General features: G+C 41.6%; 1 protein-coding gene across 1 annotated transcript in view; it reads left to right on the forward strand.

Annotated features, from left to right (window-relative positions):
* Window positions 1-10456, forward strand: part of LOC307269858 (cholecystokinin receptor-like) — a gene marked incomplete at both ends in the record, with an annotated part of 44452 nt that extends 33996 nt beyond the window's left edge. Inside the window, 3 exons of the mRNA XM_080052940.1 lie at window positions 3947-4208; window positions 8821-8948; window positions 9876-10456. Of these exons, the coding sequence (XP_079909066.1) occupies window positions 3947-4208; window positions 8821-8948; window positions 9876-10456 (971 nt within the window). The remainder of the gene's footprint in view (window positions 1-3946; window positions 4209-8820; window positions 8949-9875) is intronic.
* Window positions 10457-22335: the final 11879 nt, after the last annotated feature.

The raw sequence follows: 22335 nt of genomic DNA on the forward strand, positions 1-22335 counted from the left end.
TATAAAATAAACACTTTATTTATTAAGCAGTAATTACCCATATATTAAATAAATCACCTTGTATTTATTTAACTGTATTTTAGGAGGTCCCTACATAAATGTGCAAAAAAAAATTAAAATCGGTTCATCCTAGCCTGAGAAAAGGCAGAAAGAGTGTTTTTTTTAACCCTATATTTCTCTTTCTCGTGACATCACAGAAAGAGAAATATAGGGTTAAAAAAAACGTACTTTGTAAATATTACTGTGATGTCACAGTAAAAGACATCACAGTAATATTTACAAAGTAAGTCTGCCTTTTCTTAGGCTAGGATGAACCGATTTAAAAAATGTTCGCACATTTATACTACATAGGATCTCAGAATTCAATACACCTTCATATTCAAACCGGTGAAGTAGGCCTTTAATGTATTAGCAGAAAATGAAGCAAGAATCTGCAGCAGTTCTATTGAAGCCCTTATTGGGACTTGTATTCCCTTTGAATAGCACATGGAAAATGAAAGCAATGGTTTATGGGTCTTAGTGGCGTTCTAACGGCTACTGGGTGATTTGGAAAGTTAAAAATTCATAGGCAGGAGAAGAATGCCACTGTGTCCTGCTTAATGCACATACAGTATTAATGCATGCGACAGTATGATCCACGAACTAGCAGCCGCAGTCCATTTTAAAGTGTGTTGTGTTACACAATGATTTCCTGTTCTGTGTCATAGCTCTTTTCCGTCGAGGCCCTGGACAAATTGGCCCCATCAGTGCAAACTGATCTCAGACCAGTGTCCCCCTGGCAGTAATGAAACAGATGGTCGAGTGGAGCTGAACTGAAATGTTGAAAACAATTTGATGAATTTTGGACTGTAGCGCTCGGACAAAAAAAGCCCATTAGTCTGGCTCTGAATTTATGTTATTTTATTTTTTTGCTGTCTGCTAACCTGCTGCGACTGTGTCATCAATTCAAATCAGTGGAGCGCCACGGCTATACATCACCCTGATGTGCACTTCCTTTCACCACAAATGTGCACATCCCCCTAGCTATCAGTCTTTATGAAAAATATTCACCCGTTTGAAAACCTGTGGCTCTCTTGTTTCCCCCTTGGCTTCGTCTTCTAGCTGCCCACTGCTACTCAACCTCACGTTTTTTCATGCACTGGAAAACAATGCACCTAAATGTGTTCTGCCAGATACAATGAGCGGATTCCACAGTTCTTCTTTGCCGTTTTGTATGACCGTCGGCGGTGAAGACGATTGTGTCGTTCCTCATTCCATGTCTTTCAAAAGCTTAAGATAACTGCACTTTCCTCGCACTTGCAAAACCTGGCACTCCCCTCCCTCCCTCCCCTCTCATTAAACCATAAATGAAAAACACTTTGACATTTCACTATGTTTATTTGCTCTATGGCCCAAGCTAGACAAGAAAGAAGTGTCATATTTACCGTACACAGACATGGGAGTACTATTGATCTCCTAGTCTAACTCTGCCAGAAAGCGACCAGGCGTACTAGCTAAAAAAGTCAAAACTATTCCTTTAGAACTTACTTATACACAAAGGGCTTTTATGGTGTTTATTTTATTTATCTGCATCCTACAGTGTTTTAATGCTCTGTTTTAACAATGCCCTTTATCTTTTCATCCTGCTGTGTCTGCTTGCTTTGTGGAGCACTTTAGAAAAGAGCGCTACATAAACACTGCGTTTTCATCTACCTTCACTGGTTATAATTTATCGCCCTTTTTTTTCGTCCACCCCAAAGCGAGAGGCGAAAATACCCCCAAAAATGTCCACCTCGCTGCGGCTTGGGCACGACTACCTTCGGGCATCAACAAAGGAACCCCCCCCCCCCCCACCCCCAACCACACACACACACACACACACACCTTTCCCCATCCCCTGTTTGTGTGATTTGCTCATTCTCCATGTCCGTGCTTAGAACTACAAAAGGGATGTGTGGGTGTGCGACAGACTTTTATTGTGTGAGGCTCATGCTGTGCTGCCGGTGCACTGTTAGGACCTGCCATGTGTTGACAGTGCCACCCACCCTCCTTCTGTCTAGATCGAGGTGGCTGCTCTCATGGACTGGCCAACATTGCATCAGGAGTGTGTGTGTGTCGGGGGAACGGGGTTGGTGGTCGCCACCCCCGCCCCCCACCCCCATCCTGTGCTCTGCAGGCAGGCTTAAGAACCCCAGCCTATAGGCGGCAAAGGCTGTTATTAAAACGAAATTCTTACACTATAGTTCTAGGAAGTCAGGTGGAGCCTGCTAATGAGTCCCTTGCTGTTAACTCATAGTTTGAGCTTTTTTTTTTTTTTTAAAGCCCAGTTACACAGGACCAGGCTTTATATACACAGTATATTTACAATATGCAACATGGCGAAAGCTGACTATTCTTTGTGTAGCTTCTATTTGGTAGAAAATCGTAGCATATGTTTTGGTGACATTAAGTTGAATGTTGCTGTATATTCATTGAGCCCTTTTTTATTTTTTGGCACCATTAAAGTCAGTCGAATGGGGGAGTTGTGCATCAACTCTGTGTCAAGCCGACACACCAAGCTTGAAGTCTGTGTGAAATATGTGCATAGAACTATTGAGTTACAATATGTAAATATATCACTTTCCATTTGAGTGTGTCAGTTTTTTTATTTTTTTCATCCAGTATCCTGACAGGCTTATGTCATCGTAGCGGCGACCAAAAAAAAAAGAAAAAGTACAGTTCTCGCATAGAGCTGAAATGGTCTTTTATAACACACAAAAGCATAGATTCAGACGTCTTTCTCTGTGTGGAAGACATTCTCTTTGTGCTTTTTATTCGGGGTTTGAGCCGGCAGTGAATTGAAGCCTTTCTCTTCCTCCTTAACAGATCCCCACACTATTCTCTTTCTTCTCTACAGTTCACACCTTCGAAGGTTCTTCTAAAGCACTGAAATCCTCCAAACGCTTTTTTAAACTTCTGATGACAAAAGTTCTCCCCACAGTGAGGAACAAAGACTTGATGATTGGTTTGAGACCATCGGCCAAAGGCTCATCCAGGATCAATTGCTCTCCACAGAGCCATAGAGCAGTCCACCACTCACATAATTGAATACAGTCACTGTAGCTTGATTTGCATTATGCTCATAGAACTATGCATAATGACATCACCCCTTGAATGACAATGCGATGCAATGGATTTAGACAGTATCGCAAAGGAACACAGAATGGAGATTACTGTGTGACCTTAAAGTGGTGAATTGAAATCGTGGATTCTCATAGGGAAAGAGGATAAATGGGAATCACCCCTCCCCCCCCCGGGTGGGGGATTTATTTGTCGCGCAGGTGTGGGTTTTATTAATGCTATTCACATTAATTGCCTGCAGATTATGCATACTCGTATATGCAAATACAGCTTGGTTTTGGGTTATCCCTGAAGGAATGTATCCTGTGTCAAATGCCTGGAGAGTGTGTCCGGGGATTAACACAGAGCATCCAGTGCTACTTTGACGAGGTGGATTATACACTTGATACTACTAAGCAGACATGTCTCGTAGCCATCAAGTGTCACTGTGTGTAGGCCTATATTTGTAGAGCGTGGTCGAGCTATAGTCAACTGTTCTGCAAATCGATGGCTGGGTGAGGCCTATAATAACTCACTTTTGTGTTTGTGTGATGAATCAGTTGAAAAAGAAGGAATTTATTTGGTCGATTGGTTGACATTTTTTTTTGATAAAGGCACATATACTGAATTTATTTGAATAACATTGGATCCCGTGAGTAATTCCATGTAAAAAAAACCTGTCGCTTGTAGTGACAAAACCACAGAGAATATCCACACGAGTCTTGCAGTTCTCCTCACATCAACGGCTCTCTCATGGCGTAGTTTTCGACCGATGTACTTTTTGGTGACACTGCTTGCATGTGCTAACCAAAACCTTCGCTTATTAAATGTTTTTTTCTTTTCCCCCTGTCCTTTCTTTTCCTTGCAGGGATCTCCGTTAGCATCTCAACCTTTAGCCTCGTGGCTATAGCCATCGAGAGGTACAGCGCCATCTGCAACCCGCTTAAGTCGCGCTCGTGGCAGACCCGTTCCCACGCCTACCGAGTCATCGCCGCCACCTGGATTGTGTCACTGCTCATCATGGTGCCCTACCCGGTTTTCAGCATCCTCCGGTCCTTCCCCAAGTCCAACGGTACATTGGGCCACATGTGTCGCCTGGCCTGGCCCAGCAAGCAAGTCGAGCAGACCTGGTAAGTCCTGGTGGTGGTGGCGGGTGGGGACTATTTCCTGGCAGGGAACTGACTGATAGAGTAGCTTAAAGGTGCTCCGAGGGGAACTTTCGGTTTGTGTTAATTCTTGGATCCCCTTTGTACAAAAGTGGGAGTGTTACAATGCCAGCTGAGCGTACCATGACAAAGGACATTAAAGCTGGGGTGGAGGATTTGGGGAGAAAATGGCAGTTGGGATAGAGATTCGAATCCAAATACCTCAACCGCTCCACTTGTTCTCTTTGGTCCCTCCCCTATGGTCCCTCCCTGACACGCTCTACACCAACAAAGTTGTGCCAAAGTGAATGGACAGTCCAAACAGCCAATAAGAACAGAGAATGGAAGCCTCGCTCTGATTGGTCATAGTGTCAGCTCCTGTTAACTTTGACCAATCAGAAATCATATACCCCAGCTTTAAGAAAAACTATATGAAAATAGCATTCTTTGCGCTGAAGGTCTCGTTGTTTGCTCTTACGTGTCATTTATGATCATCAGAGGAAAAATTAGACTGTTTTAGAAACATTTCAAAGTTCCTCGTAGCAACTTTAATGACCAACAATAGGCAAGTGAAACGCAAATCCTGTGTTTTCCCATTCATCAAACATTTCTCTGATCTGATGTTAATGAGAGTTGAGGAAAAAAGCTAAAAAAAAAATTAGCCGCATGATTTGTCAGTGAAAACCTGTTCAAAAGATTTCACTGTCCTAAAAATAATTGGCTGGACGTGCCTCCATACGCTGGCAGTGATAAGTGAGTAAAAGGTTAATTAGCAGGGGTTAGGCCGTCAGAGAAATGAATACAATCTTTCCTGGCTTTGTTTCCCTAATGGGCAGAAATACTCTGATTAGCATTCAGTGTGATTGTGTATTCTGCACATGCGTTGCCATAACAAGCAGAAAGTAAATTACCCCATGCTCAGTCAGTCCCCACATCTTGTTGAGCATATTAAATCTTCACTGTGTTGTCGTATTGGAAATCATTTAGAAATTGAGTAAATTCTTGTCCATTTGATGTTTGAACCCCTTGGGCTAAAGCTGCAATGGTGGTAATAGAGTTAAAGGTTTCCTTCGATGGCTGTATGACAAACAACAGTCAATAATGCTGTAGATAATACTGTATGTGTGTGCTCTTGGTATCAGTGCTGGGGAGAGAACGTATGGTGCTATGCTAGCCGTCATTCTAAATCAACATGATGGTTTCTCTGCCTTCCACTGTACACTGATGGAGGATTGAGGAAGAGCAAGGCTGATGCAAAAGGTCAGGAGAGGGATACACAATTGCTGCTGTAAGCCCTGTAGAACGCTCTGAGTTAGGAAAGTCATCTATCAGTCTACGTGCCCTCCGAGGCCGATGATTAATGCTTTGTTTGTTCAAATGCAAGTCAACGGATACGCAGTGAAGCACAAGATACAAAAATAAGGGATCGTCCGTCCATCTACGTCTGTCCGTTAAGAAAGAAAATTGTCCTCATGTAGCATGGTGCAGTTAAAACGGAGAGGTATAGCCGAACATGGCGAGAGAAAAACACCTTATAAGTCTCTCTGGCAGGCCCTTTTGTGTTTGAACAATCGTAACAATTCTCTTTTTCTCTCCGACTGTCAATCAAAGTGTAAAGCTTCGGCGGGGGAAAAAGACGAGGCAGTGGGAGACCTGTTAATTAGTCTGTCTGCTGCTCGCTGAGAAAGAGGAAGGAGGAGGAAGAGGAGGATGATGTCAAAATGGCAAATAAAGAGTGCACGGCACCTTTCACATTTTTCCTCTTTTTGCCGGTTGTGGCCGCGTTTTTCAAAAAGGACACCGGGGGTCTGGGGTTAAAAATGGAGATATCACCTCTTTTCAATCCAGCGCACACTCGAGGAAAAGGCCACCTCTTCTTTGGCCCCTAATGAAGCTCTCTCTCTCTCTCTCTCTCTCTCTCTCTCTCTCTCTCTCTCTATCGCAGCAGCAGAGTCAACGAAGCGTCTGAGATGATGATCAAGACACATAAGAGCCATATAAGTGTTTAACGAGCCAATGTTGACGGATTTCCATTCTCGTAATTATTCTTCTATACGCACACTGGAGTCCTAGATAAAGGAAAAAAAGCGGTCTCCCAGCAAAAGGCACTTCGGATAGGGATGGGTGACGGTATTCACAAAGAAGCAAATCAACCCACTAGATCATTTTGAGAACATTTATGCCCCAGAGAAACCCCTATTATTCAAAAAGAAAATTCAGACAAAAGTATAGGGATTCGTTTACCTGCAAAAAAAAAGAAAGTCAGATGAATAGATCCCTGAAACCTCAGGATGTGAATCATTACGACTGAGCAGTGCCTTGCAGACTTTCCTGTCAGGATAAATACAACTCCAACATTCTCCAGCAAGGATACAGGGCAGACAGCTTGTAGCATGAGAGGCAAAATTGAGGTCTTATTGCGGGGTAATTCTTGCTATCATCTCAATTCCTCCCCACGTATGAAGAAAACACTTAGAAGCAGATGATTACATTAACAGAAAGGTCAACCCGTGACCTGCTGCTACACAGTTTATCTACAAACTGCTCTCAGCAACAGGTGCATGGTAATGATTTTTATTTTTTTATTTCAACTCTGTCTCTCCAAAACTCTGTCTAATAAAGAGAAAATGCCCAAAAAAAGAATCTTTAAAAAAAAAAAATAATAATATTGAATGCAAACTAAACATAGTTGATAATCACGTCGCTTTCACTTGATGCGCGAACACTGACAAAAAAGGGAGGGAGCTGCCTCTGACTATGCATCATGTTATTTAAAAAAATGTTATGGGTTCCCCCCCCCAGACATCCACACTTCCTGACAGCTTTCATCCAACAGACTTCATCCTAGTTCACGGCTATCAAACAGCCACTTGATAAGAGGATTTCACTGAAGCCTTTATTTTTTATTAAATAGATAAGTGGAAGACAGGGAAGACATTAGAATATCAGAGAAATGAATGATACACCGGCCTCTTCCTCTCTTTCATGCTGCTGACTGATCTGGGTTTGGTTGAGGGGAGGCCTCCTCTGTGATCCAGATGCATCAAAAGATTGCAAAGATTGAACGCGATCAAAGTGCCACCTGTAAGCTGTATTTATCTTGTTTATTCGCAGGTTGCGCTTTATAGATTTTTGAATTTTTCATTTGCGCTCTCCAGCCTGCTCTTTAATAGTTGAGTTCATGTAGAGGGCTTATTCATTTGATTCACAGTCACAGCGAGAGTCTGTACAGTTTTTGAATCCCAAGTATTTCAATGTACTTTGGCTGCATTGGAACAAAGCTACACAGTTGGTGAAGGTCAGTCCAATATATATGTGGAATTAAGGACATTTCAATTATGTGCACTGTTCCAAAATGTCCTGAGCTGAATGGTGAACTGAACAAGGTGTCATTAAGCTAAGCACTCCAGAGAGAGAGAGAGCCATTATCGACGAGCGTGTGTGCACAGACTGCAGCCGCGGGAAAATGTCTCCTATTTGTCATTTCACAGCATAGCCACACAGAAAAAATGTAATTTCATAAATGCCTTGGTGGTTTGTCGAATACCTTTACTATGCTGTGCGGTGTCCGTGTGGGGTCCACTATAGGTCTCACTGTATAAACTGTCAATATGTCAACAGTTTGATAAGGTCGTGTTGAAAGCCTTCCCGATGTTTTCTAACAGGATGGCTGCTACCTCTCAGTGTCCTGTCGTGGAAGACTAACTGACAGCTAGGCGGTCCAACTGGTCCGACTGGCCCCGTCTCACTCTGCAAACATTGGAGCTGTAGAGTGATGTGTTATGTGATATGTTTGGACTATAAGTATTTGACAGCGCATCAGTCTTGAGTGGAGTGTGTTTTGTTTACTCCATTCACTCATTGTCATCAATGAATCATGGCCGTTACACATTAAAGTGTACCTGGGCTACATTAGCCTCTGCTAGCAGAACCATTCACCTGCAGTCAGGTTGCATTGTGGGCAACAAAGCCAGAAACATTTGCGGAACAAAATGTATGACATCTCTAAATGATTTTGATCCTTTTTTCCATCGTTATTAGAGAATGCAATGCTAAATCCAGTATATGTAACATAGTATAGGCCAGGTATTGGCTATAAAGCCTTATGTTACATACTGTAACACTATTTTTGGGATATGTTTTTCTTAGTGACTTTAATTGAATAAAGTTCTATTAAACCAAAGTACCATGAAGTTATTTGACTTTGTATAAAGTTATAATAACACAATAAATAAACTTGGAGCAGCATTAAACATGTGTAGATATCTGTAGGCATGGCATCGGCAAAAAAACAACAACCTCAGGGATAAATAAGCAGGACTGGCCACGAGATGCTTCAGTCGTCCTTTGATGGACACCGATGGGGGTTATGCAGGTTGTCAGTGAGGACTCAACCACCCAAAGGGCCTTCTACTGTACACCTGCTTTTCAATATATCTGATGTTTTGCTGTTTTTGCATGCTGATGATACATACAACTCAGATGTAGAAGTGACTCTTCTCTCTCTCTCTCTTTATGTTTCTCTCTCTCTTTCTATGTCTCTCTATCTCTCTCTCCCTCTCTCTGTTGTTATTCCCCAATGCTGGCTGTTTTTCAGGTATGTGCTGCTGCTTTTCACTCTGTTCTTCGTCCCGGGAGTGTTGATGGTCATAGCCTACGGTCTGATATCCAGAGAGCTCTTCCGAGGCATGCAGTTTGAGCAGAGCCAGAGCGCAGAGACCCCTGGTGAGATCCCATCACGTATTTCGATCCAAACTTCTTAAGAGGCTTTTCTCTGTTGTTTCGCATTGATTTAGCTCATGTATGAAAACATCTATTTTCGATTTTTCATAGAGGCCGTGTGAGGCTGCGGCGAATAACATTAGCAAATACAGGAGACGGCAAGATTGATCAAAAGTCTGGAAAAAATATGAAAGCTGCCAGTAATGACGCATTTGAAATGACACCATTTCATACACCTCTCAGTCGTCATGAAAACGAAGACGAATCTGTTCGGTACAGATGAAATGTGGCTAATCCAGGTCTATTACAACCGCCGTTGTGACTGGGTGCATCAGGAGCACCAGTTTCCATGGAGTCCATTCTTGTGTGTGACTCATCAAGGTTGAGACGATTTAAAATAGCCTTAGCGGTAGCAGCTGTTATTCCATAAACGTTGTTTTTTTAATTTCTTTGGGAGGCAGCAAAATGATGATCTCGCCTCCTTGGCGCTCAGTCAGTGCTTTGTGCCGTTTTAAACGACGGGTTTGAAATTTTCTCAAAAACTAATCAGACGCCCTATAACCATTTAAACAGGTTTGTAGTCATCCCTCCTATTCAGAAAGATCCTTTCTTAAAGTAATAGTTCATAATTTTTTTTATTTTTTAGCTTTTTACCTCACTCTCTGGCTCAATAAAAGACGACATAGCTGTTCCTGTAACTGTGTGTGCATTTTTTATTTAATTTTTATTTATGTTCAAAAGTTGCTCATCCAGGTTAGCTTAGCTCTATGGTAGTCAAAGGGAGCAGGTCAAAAGATAAACTTGACAACATCACTAAACGCTTCCATGTGCTTGTTGGGACTTGTTTATTCACCATGTTATGTTGCACTCTATATTTGTACACATTATATCATTTAATCAATCAAACGCGTGTTCTCTGACCCTCCGCAGCCCAGAAGAACGGCGTGGGGAGGGCTGTCTCCGCGACCAACGACAACGAGGACGACGACGGCTGCTACGTCCAGGTGTCTAAAAAGCCCTCCTCGGCCGTGGAGCTGCCCACCCTGTCTGCCTCTGCCGCCAAAGCCAAAGCCTCGCGCAGCAACACGTCGAAGGCCAAGCTGCAGGCCAAGAAGCGCGTGGTGCGCATGCTCATGGTGATCGTGGCGCTCTTCTTCGTGTGCTGGATGCCCCTGTACTCGGCCAACACCTGGAAGGCCTTCGACTCGCGCTCGGCGGCCAAAGCGCTGTCGGGAGCGCCCATATCTTTCATCCACCTGCTGTCCTACTCCTCGTGCTGCGTCAACCCCATCATCTACTGCTTCATGAACATGCGCTTCCGCAAAGCCCTGCTGTCCACCTTCGCCTGCTGCTGCCCCCAGAGGCTCTGTCACCGCTGCAGCTGGTTTGGGAGGAGGAGGAGGGGGGAGGCGGGGGAAGACGGCACCACCATGGCCGCCTCTATGGCAACCTCCATGTCCAAGATCAGCTACACCACCGTCAGCACAGGCGGCACCTGCGGCACCTGCTGAAGCCCCCGAGGAGAGCCAGGCAGGCGCTGCTAGCGGTGGCTACGGTGTGCAACACTCCCCCCCCCCCCATCCATCTCCTGTCTTTCACTCTCTCCATCTCGATATGCTATGAGTCATGCGCTGAGTAATATCCCCTGCCTTCGTTGATGAGACCTTTTTTTTGTATAAGAGGTCACTTGAAATTCTATGTGCATGGTTGCAGAATGTGAGGTGACCCTCTCTTTTTTTTTATTGGCAGCATCCGCTTTGTTGCAAAACCGGAAAGAAAGAGAAACATCAAGTGCCTGCGCTCTTTGTGTGGCTTTGTTGGTCATGGTATCGTGTGTACACTGGCTCAGACATTTTACGTGACAAACTGCATTGAAAATATGAATATAGGCTATTTGAATACTGTCTTTATGTTCTTACTGTGCCAAAGGTTATTTATTGACATACTGTTAAACAATGAGGACATTTCAGGATGGAGGTTAGCTTATTTTGTGTTTCATCCTCATTCATTCAGGGAATCTCTCTATCTTCGTTTTCAGAATTATTCCAATGAAAAACTTGGAAATATTCAAAACCATCCTGTTTACACCAAAAATATATCAGAGGGGGGGGGGGGGCTCTTTCTGGACAAGCCTCTTGCTTGGCTCGATCTTAATGTTTCGCTTTTATAACTTATGTTTCATCACTTCTCCTATGTTAAGCAGCAAGTATTCAAACACACCAAAATCCATTGGTTTAGGTCCTTATGCTGTCGTCTTGGTATTATCGGGAGTTTTTCTGACCCTTTTTGAAGCACTGCTTTGTGATGCAGGCTGAAAAGGCAGGTTTTAATGTTTAGATCAATATATATTCAGATGTGACTTTAGCCCCACTTCTTGGAATGCATGGCTAAGAAAGCCTGGTGTCTTAAAAACTACACAGTTCTTATTGTGTTGATCCACCCTGCAGTCTAACCAACTGGGATCAGGCTTCGGCCTGGCAATTAAAATGTCTGCGCTGTGGCAAACATATGTTGAATACTGATGCAGACATGAAGGTCAGCATGTGTACCAAAGGGATTGCAGATAGTCCATTCATGAAACGCTGAAGGCCCCCTGCTTGTTACTGCAGGCTGCTCCTTGCTACAAATATGGCACGATGGAAAGTGCTTTAGACAAACTCACGTTCTTTGATCTAATATCTCTTTGGTGTCTTGTATGGACTCTATCTAACTACTACTTCAGTGCTGCTATTTACTTTAGGGATAACCTAATTACAAATGCCGCATATGTCCAGGCTCAGGGACACTCTCCTGCATAGCAAATCTGGTGGCTTTGCCCTTTGTAGAACTGCCGACAAATGGCTCCACTGTACGTGCCGCGTGTGAGCTATTCAATTCTTCAATAATGATGGTGCTTTTTTAAGTAGCATTGTTCATTCAAAGAACAGAGTTCTAAAGGTGTATTCAGCTTCTTGCTGAGAGTAAGGGGAGAAGACAATTATCACTCTCATGTTGTTTCATTAAGCTAAGAAACGGTTCATGTACTTATTGTGTTATAACTAAACTAAAGCTCTTTCCCCTCCATTTGATTTAGCTCCTATCCTGTGTTCTTTTGTTCCAGTAAACATATTTGACCGCAAAATACCTCATTATAGTTCATTTTGTATAACTAGCTAGCAATTCTTACACAAGAACGTGGTTTCATTTAGCATGTGTGTGTGAAGATGAACAAATAGCTGTTATGCCAGCTATGTTGCCCCATAAGTAGATCCCTATGGAGCCAGTGAGATTGGCTAACTCAAGGGGCTATTTAGTGTGTTACTTTGAAGCCAAGCACTTCATTAACTATATACAATTTTAATTTATGTGGAAAAACTTGTACTGCGTGCTCTGCTATACATTTTCAAGTCTGATAACAAGTCCCGAAACTCTTAAACAAAGTTGGCCAGGGCAAAGTTAGTGCGTTAGTAAGCATAACGCAGTTCTTATGGGAATCAGATTGAAAAAAAAGCCCAATTTACTTAAAAAATATCCACTGAATCATTTGTACGTATTAAATAAAGATTTGATAAAATTGTGCTCAAATATTAATTGGATTTGTCCAACGAAAGATTTTTAATTAAGTGATAGGCCATGATGTTCAGAACAAAAATTATGGAAACGATAATGTTGCAGTAAAGAATTTAACGCCATTAGGATTGAGAGAAGTCATACAATATCTGGATTTGTATTTTAGGCAGTGTGATGCAATGCCTATGTCCTACAGCTAATTGCTGCCATTCGGCCTTTGGTCCTCTCTCATCACCCCTTGTTCCAGTAGAAACCCCTCCTCTTTTATCATGTTTTCACTGCAGAGGCTTATGAATCCATGAATGACAATAGCGTGTGGGTGACAGCTGAGATTTTTTTGGAACAATTCCTCAAAGAGCAGTTTGAAGGGAGTGGCAGAGATTGGCTCACAAAAAGAAATCCCCTGTAGAAGCCTTTACTTGTCAACACTTCGTCTGGCAGCCTCCACTATGTGTGTGCTGTTGTAACTAAGACGTCTGTTCGGCTGCTGCCATGTGTGTGCTGTTATTAAGGCATTAAACAATGAGTTATTTTCATACATTTGCCAGCACAGAAGAAGCTTGGGGATTTTGGTAAGAAATGTATTTCACTGTCTGTGCATCCAATCACTTTGAGTTCAATTTGTATTTAACCAAACAATATGCAGACAGAAATTGGGAGCCTGTACGTTTGCTGAAATGCAAGCTGTTAATTTGTTTGGAATTTAGCTTTGTAGGAGTAATTAAGACATGCCTCTGGATCCACGGTTGGTATTGTTTTATATTCCCCCGCCTAAAGATTTACAACTTCACAAAATGAATACTAGTCTCTGGTTATATGCGTCATGAGAGAATGCTGCTGAAATAAATTATGGTAAACAACTCCCAAATTCGATGAATTTTTAATTTAGCAATAAACCTTAGTTTGTCAGCAGATGATTGCCAGGTGATATCTTCGTTTTAAGTGTGTTAAATTGACAACGGTTTTGGTTTAACAGGTTACTATTTCCATTAAAAGCTAGGCTAGCTTTTTTCCCTTCAGCTTACTGGGCTAGTGGCTGTAGCTTCATATAGAGTTGTCATAGTCCTACCTTCTTACTCTCTGCGAGAAATTAAACAAGTGCACTTTCTAAAATGCTGAATTATACATGTGATGTTGTATGGAGCCCTTGAATTAGGCCTATATCATAATAACAGAGGAAGTTTACACAACAAAACTAGGCAAAACTTGCCCCTCCAGTGGTTAATAAATCTAATTCTTACCCTGTTCCCAGAAACCTTTAGGCCTGATGCTAATTTAAACGGTCGTTTTCTGTCTCATTTCTACAAGAATCCAATTAGAGGCTTCAGGCGGCACATGAAAGTAAACCTAAATTGCAATGTGTGCACAGAGCTAATTCTGATCAACTTTGTGACATGGAAGAAGTGACAGAAAAAACTGCTCCGGATAGCACCGACAAATAGATTTGACAGATATCATGCTCTTTTAGCAGTGCATCATGAGTTTGCTCTTAATTAGGGATGTGTTTGTTTGAAATGTTTCCCCTTTTAAAAAGAATTGGACAGTACAGAGTTGAAATTGGGAGACAGAATGAGAGGGGGGTTGACACGGGTCGAATTTGAACACGTGACCACTGCAACGAAGGCCGAAGACAATATGGTACGCGCTCTATTCACTACGCCACCAGACACCCCACATTTTGCCCAATTTTATTGAAAGAAAACACCTCCGACAAACTCAACTTGAGCTTCGAAATTTGAATGTAAAAATACTAACAAACAAAGAAACCGTTCCTGAAAAGTTTACTACTAGTTAAGGGATGTTCAGGCAGTAACAAAAGGAGACAAAGTACTCATAAGTAAATGAATGGAAAGTTGGTCCTCAATTATTTATAAAAGCTTCTTGGATTTTTTATTATGTTTCTCTGTCTGCAGTGTAAATTAATAGTTTTTTTTTGTGGTTTCACACGCCTCGGGCACTGAATGAGTTTATTTATTAAATATATTTTTGGTTCTGTGTGGTACCGAGAAACATAGTCAGTGCGAGCTATTCCTTCAGTTGGAGTTAAAGGAAGCATACACAAGTATTTTTTTTTCCTTTTGAAGCGGCTTCAGAAGACCTTTCTGTGGATTAACTTTAGTGTGAACACGTATGTCAAGCTAAAAGTCTCTACTTGGAAGGAAAATTAACTTCACAAGTAAACAAAGAAATCGCAGACATGAAGAGCAGGCGCCACTTGACTGTTCTTGTGCATGTACGTGCCATTTATGTTTACCAAAGCAGTCTCCAGGTCTGCTGAGTTCTCTATTTATTTTTTGTCACATCTGGTGCCTGTTTGTGCTACATTGTAATACTATACTATGTGTAAAAAAAATTGTGTCTATGGAAAAAAAAGGACCACGCTCTCCTGTCTGAGAGGATATAAATGTGATGTTTGCTTTTGCCGCTGTATCACCATGTGTGATATAATTATTATTATTAGTATGAGGTCTTGTGTGTTATGTTACGGTTTGGTTTCTGGTTACTGGCTACACATGGTATTTTTCATGCCAAATGTCCATTGTTAAACTTAAAATAAATACTGGGGAAAACATGGTTACGTCTCGATGTTGTTTCCGTTATTGAGTATGGTGGAAATAAAGATTAAAGGTCACATATTATGCAAAACGCACTTTTTAAATGTGTTGGAACATAACTATGGGTCCACGGTGTGCCTGGGGACTGCCAAAGTTTAAAAAAAAAAAAAAAATCTCTCCTTTCCTCACCCTCCCCCTTTCTGAAAACCTCTCCAATATGCTCCAGTCAGAATTCTCGCCGACTGTAACGTCACAGTCGGCACAGCCACTTCCCCATATTTTCTTTATATGTCCATGCTCCCCCCCCCCCCCCACATTAGTAACCAGAAACCGCTAAAAATATTTAGTGATATTTTTAGCGGTTAGCCTCCGAGCTAGCTTCGGGAAAAGCATTGATCTTTTGCCCATAACAAGCTGTTTATATTCCCCACAGCAGTATGCCTCGTTTTTAGCAAGACAAAGCATTGGAAGGTAATAGAGTCGAAGTCTAACTTTGAAGCTAATTTTTTCACTGATTTTAGTGATATTTTTAACCGTTAGCCCCCGAGTAGCTTCGCAGTAGCCTCCATCTTTTGCTGCATTTTTATTGTGAACATGCCGTTTCCATTAGCTTGTGGCTGTCAGTGCATCTGTATGAACATAGTCTTTCATGTAGACAAGGATCGGTCATGTCAAACTGTTCAAAGTGTGAGTGAGCTCCTGCGTTACTAGCACTAGACATGGTTCTTCTCATGGGTAAACCTAACCGTGGTAACATGCAGTACAGGCACGGCAAGCTATGGACCTATGGGCAGACGCCAATGGCTTCGCTTCAGGACAGGGGCGGGGGGAGCTCATAGATTGTATATTTACGAGGGGAGCTGCAGCTCGGTTTAAAAAATAGGCCATCGTGAGATTAGCTGAAAATCAGTGTATAGAGGCATACTACAATAAATGATCTGAACGGTTTTTTTCAGCAAACAACTAAAGACAAACGTATTAGGGACCTCTAAGACCATATAATATTGACAGAAAAGTGTATAATATGAGACCTTTAAGGATGTCCCGATTATTGTGGTCAGATTTAGTGTACTTTATAAATACCCGGGGGGCTAATACATCCGAATAAAAAAATGTAGTGTTGAAATTGGTCGATTCTGACCCACAATCCAGTGCGCACCGGAAGTGAAGTCACATTAGCAGAGCCTTCGTATGAAAACAACCGGGGATGCGACAGATATAAAAGCAAGAGGCAAAATCAAGGTGCAATGTTATGATGAAATAAACAAGTAAAAGTATATCCCAATTGTATGAATGCTGACTAGATAATTTGTATGGTCGAATGTAGAATAGAGGAAAGAAAAAGTATGCGATTTGGAACGCAGGGAAAGTGTCATGCGTTCGAATTGCTCGCTCTTTCCACTGAAGTTTGAAAGATTTCTCATCTCAAACAAACGAGAGCTGGACTGGGAGTTAGTATTTAGCACCAAACCATGAAAAAGAGCAATGGAGATTAAATCAACACATAACAATGCTGCAATATGTTCTGGTATGACATGCTAAGCCACATTTCATGGAGAGGGGATGAGGGGGAGGCTGAATGCCCCCGAGTCATCCCCACAGCAACAAGCTCTGGCAACTTCAATCTTGGTCGTCTTGGACCAGAAAACCGAGAAACTACTTTTTTTTCTCTCCTCTTTCTTTTCCATAGAAATCCCATTAGAGATTAAGGAATTTCTGCACTGTTTGAAAAAAACAGACACACATTGGGTCATTTTTTTTTCTCTGTCAATGCAGAAGTCCATGAGGCTTTTTAAATATTTTACACAGTGAGAGCTCAGGGGGAAATAGGCTGTATGCAGAATATTAATGATCAATTTGCTGTTTGCTGTTATAATGGATACCAGATGAAGATATCTCTCTGCTGAGAAGCTATTGGGAATTGTAAGACCTTACACAACATACCTTTAAATTGAATTTGAAGTGATTTTATTTTTAACTTTTAAAAACCACATCAACATTATTAGTCTATGAGTCTAATTTATTTTTATATATGCTGTGTCCTTTCCCCTGTAATGTACCATTATTAGATTATATTTTAGCAGGTTATTTTTTCTGTCAATTTCTGCATGAGTATTTCCCTTAATCAACATTAAAGCAAACTAATTCAACGGATTGTATTTGAACATTAAAGTAGCAAAAAGAAAGATAAATAGTTATGAATCATTTGTTATTTACACCTGTGTTTCTTCCACTAAAATAAAGCCAATTACATACAAACCGTTACCAGTATAGGCCTGTGCTATCATCATCTTAATTGGAGCTACTGAGCAATCAGCTGGCACACCTGGTATTAATAAGCTCTTTGTTTCCTGACACCTATATCTGCTCCTTAGGTGGCTGCTGGCTCTGATGAACTCAGAAATGCACCTGCCGTACTCCTAAAACCCTGAAAATGTTTCTGTTGTTGTGGACCAGAACAGAGTTAATAACAGAGAAAGAAAATCAGACATCAGACTTTGTCAGGCGGCCAGAAACACAACCCCAAATGAATACTTATGTTGCTCCATATCTGCTCCTAGAGTTCTAATAAGCCACTGCCAGCTAATTTTTTCACCGTGCAAACTTAAATGGAAAAGGAGTTCATTGAAGTTCGAAGTAAAATCTTGGAAAATTGCATAAATGACTAACTTGGATTTTTTTGGAGTAACTTTTGTTCTTATAAATCATATTGAATTAGCCATCCATGGACATGTGTGAACTCAACACACAAACTGTGATTTGCAATATGAAAGCATTTGAACCTAATATATAGAAGCTTGTAGGAGCTGAAAATGTATCGTTGTACAGTTCACAAATCCCTGTATCATCTCTAGCACATTAAACTAGTCACTGTAGGCCTCATTCCTTTGTTCCCGTTGGTCTGGGATAATAACAGTATCCCACTGCAAGTGCAAGCCAGCTGATTTGGAGTCCTTTAAATTACCTGCTTTTCTTTTCTTTCTTTTTTGGAAAGCGAAAAAAAACAATCTAATTTATCGCTAGTGAAGGTGTGTATACGCATTGTAATTTGTTCCAGGATCAATGTTGCACAGCTATTCAACACCAGAGCTCCACACTGCTGTCAAAATCATGTGGAATTCCAGCCAGCAGTATGTTGCCTCGGCCAATGCGTTCTGCAGGTGCCCCATACTATGCTCTGTATGCTGTTGGCGTGCAGATAGCTACACTATTTGTCATAGCTGACTTCGGCCACAGGCTTCAGTAATGGAAGTCCCGGTCTTTTCTATTCTTGCACCCTGCCCCAGCAGGTCATTTATCTTCTTTCAGACCTTTCTACCTCTCTACCATTCCGCCACATTCTGTCCATCCCCTGCATGGCCTTATCTTCCTCTTCCCTCATCCAATGTTGACTCTACACACACAAAGCAGAGGGAAATTGTCTTTTTTCCATGAAGGCATGACAAACGCTATGATATGCCCTCTTTCATTCATCCATTTTATCATCCTGTTTGATTTGGGAACCTAGAAGAAAATGGAGCATTGACCAAGACAGCAGGATATCCCAACAATCTGAGGGCTTCAAATAAACTTTAGAGACGTGTTTGGCTTTTTCTCACATCGCCTAGTGTTTTTTACGGTAAATCCATTTGTTGCAATTACCTATAGCTGGTTCAATGCATCACTCAAGAGATGCTTCTGATTCCAGAGGTCGGGGGCATATATAGGTGTTTTCAGCTGAATGCATAGAGGAAGCCACTGGGACCTATGAAAGCCTTCTGGCCATGAATTATTATTCTTTTATTTTTCCGTGCAACTCATACACCTTCCCATTCGGTTTGAGTGCATCGATGAGACGTCTCCCGCATCAAACTCCCCGGGTCCACAGAGGTTCATTCAGGTACAATACAAAAGCTTCTCTGCCAACCTTCAGAGTTTTCTACGGTACAGGGTTGAAGGGTGCACTGTGGGAGGTCCGCTTTTCAGACAGGCAGAGAAAGAAAGAGGGAACGGAGAGATTTTCTTTAGATTTTTAATGTGTAAAAACCTCAAGGGCAAAATATGGACCATAAACAGGTAAGGTTTGACTGATGATTGGGCGTAGGTGTTGGAGTTCAGTGCAGACTGCAGAGCGTCAGTATTTTTTCCACACTGTCTTTACTACGATTTACGCGCACCTATAAGCTACTGTGGCTTTTAGTGACTACTGAGGTACAAGCCAGAGGTAAACAGCCCCACACCTTGAACTTCCAGGTAGACAGACATCACTGATATTTCCTTCTGTTACTCAAATGTTTCTCATTGCAGAGAGCTCTGGCATTTTTTTTTATATATTTTTTTTCCTTCCTTTTTATAAAACAAAATATGTCACTTCGTTGCTAAGTAACTGAGCTGAAAAGAACAGCCTCCACGAGTTAAGAAACCGACATATTTCTTATGAGAAAAGAAAAAGCACATTGGCTGAGGAACTGTGAAGAGCAGACGGGGTGGTTATGAGAGTAAATGATTTGTAGTGCATTGGAACAAAACACTGCAGGGCAAGTATGGGCATGCATACATATTGTGAGCTTATATACAGCCTATCACTCTCATTTTCTGTCACCACTTCGGGACAACACATACACTCACCCACCATCAGAACTTGTGGGAAGGGAATCTCGATAGTCAATATGGGAGCATATAGAAATGGGTTTGGACTCTATTTTCTACAGCTTACTGTGCTTGGCAAGTGTAACGCATTCATTTCCTGCACCAGATGGAAGTGTGAGGAAGTGCCAGTGTAACAGGTTTATGCTCTCATCTTTGGCACCTCGCGCAGTTCGCCTCCGTTCTGCATTGATTCAGGTATGGCACTGGGGCTAAAAAAAAAAGATTAGATATACTTAAAGGTGCTGTAAGCGGAATGGTTCTTCTAGCTAAGTTCATGTCAGTTACTGCAGTTAGCAGTCCCCTCACTCGTCCCTACGTCACCACATTAATGCACTGCGGTCTTCAAGCAGCGAGTTATCTAGCACCATCTCAGATAAGTAATTGTGATAAAACATGATAAAAACCATCAAAACAGATATTGGGAAGGATTTTTACCTGCTCTGCCATTGTAGGCGCATAAACATTCACCCATCTGTCCTCTGGCGTGCACTGGCAGTGAGACCATGAGGGAGACAGGTATCGGTTTGTAGCGTTCTCTCTTGTGACTGGATATTAATTTTCGGGATCCGACAAAAAGTTTATCTGCCGATTACATGCAAAGCAGCAGACTGAGTGATCGGCTTTATGCAACGCGCACATTATGTAAGTGATCACTGTATGAATAAAGAGCGATGTAACACTTATATTAACATAAATAAATCGCTTACTTCACCTTTAATGTGTGGAGCTCTAAGGGTGTCTAATATCTCCCCCCTGTCTGTCTGTCACCCTGCAATAAAGAAGGATCGTTCTGCTGTCTAATTAAAACTGCACTTTTATAACCAAGCTGAGGGTCTCTCGATTGAGTTCTGCATGTTAATGGTCCCCACGAGTAACAAAGCAAAAGTGTGCTTTCTGAAGGCAAAGTGTCCCAAAATGGTTAAAGTCATTTTTCTGAAGGGTTTCTTGAGCTAACTCAGATACAGGTAGGCTAGTAGTGTTGGAAGTATTAGCTGTAAACATATAGGAAAAATAGAGAAACAAAACCCTGGATTTAGCAACCCGAGCCATGAATCGCTAGCATTGAAAACAGTGAAACTTCACACAAATGTGTTCACATTGATTCATGCATTATTTCTGTTGACCACAAGCCATATAACAATGCTATAACTATTGTAGCTTACAAGCTTAATTGCACCATCTTCTTTAAAATTCTTTACAAAAGTGTCATATTGTTTCCAGACAGTGCAGATAAGGAGCTGGAAAATCAATCATCATCCTTGTTTTTATTTTTTATTTCTGTCTCCTGTATATGATGTCTTCTGTATTTTTATTCATGTGTAATTTTTTAGGAAAGGCCTAATCAGGGACAGGGGTTGCAAATGAGTCTCGACTAGAAACCTGTATGCATGTCATCTATTTTATATTTCATATGAAACAATGTACAATGCATTTGTCCCTGCTCAATAAACTTCTAAATAAATAAATAAAATTCTCATGATGGACCATAAGCTCTCGGTGTGTTAACTTGCACCACATCAAGGGACCATGTTCTCAATAACTGATACAGGAGCAGTGGAAGATTGTCATTACCAGGGGCCCCATTACCATGATCATTAGAGTGACAAAATGAAGCACATCACGTGGCCTTCGCTTGGAAACTGGTCTCCTGTTTTAATTTGTTCCTATGAATACTGTCACGCACTAGATCTTTTCCCATGTTATTCACGACACACAATATAATGTCTAATTTGGAATTCCCCGACTATAGATTAAAACTAAATACTGAGCGCTGCTGCACACCTGACTCCATTGCAAGTCTATCTGAGAGACTGAGGGCACCATTTACTGCATAGTTCACAGTGGGGAAAACCTCCACTTTACATACACACGGCTAATTGGTTGGTAATTTGATTAAGTCTTCTGCTTTATTTTGATTATCGGATTGAAGGTAAGGCCATAATTAGTGCAGGGAGCATGGCTGGATTCAAACACTGGCATCAAGTTATTATTATTCCCCCCCCACACATTATGAAACCCTTGTAACTTTGATGAGTACCCTTACTTTTACTATAGGTCAAATCTGCACACAAATGTCAATGAAGAAATGTACTTTATTTTCTTTTGTAACACACACCATTAGCCTTTTTCTTTATTAAACACGTTCTCCCACATACTAGCTGCCAGAACAAAATACATACTACTCAACTAATACATTTCTCAACGTGTCTTCACAATGACCCAGCAGGAGGTGAAGAAAGCTGTCGATCTTGTTTCATAAACAGAGCTTTGTTGTATGTATGCAACATGCTCCTGTAGGTACAACACATGTGGAGCATATATGGTGGTATATTTCAAAGTTCCTCGTAGCACCTTGAAAATAAAAGGTGGCAATACAAATGTAGTTTTACTGGCCAGCAGTACAAAATGGGATTTTCAGGCCATTGATCGACTCCAGTCAGTGACTCAGCGGGAATCACATAATTAAGACTGACAAAATATTATCAGATCAGCCTGATCCTGGCGCTGATATATGGAGACTGTGGCACTTTTTGTGTCAGAGCTGTTGGGAAGAAAAAAAAAACATGCTGCCCACCATCTCCCACATTTCCTCTGCTCTCTGCCACCAAAAAAAAGAGAGAAAAGAGAGAGAGAAAGAGAGAGAGAGAGAGAGAGAG

Source organism: Ammodytes marinus (assembly GCF_949987685.1).
Source record: "Ammodytes marinus genome assembly, chromosome: 24".
NCBI lineage: Eukaryota > Metazoa > Chordata > Actinopteri > Uranoscopiformes > Ammodytidae > Ammodytes > Ammodytes marinus.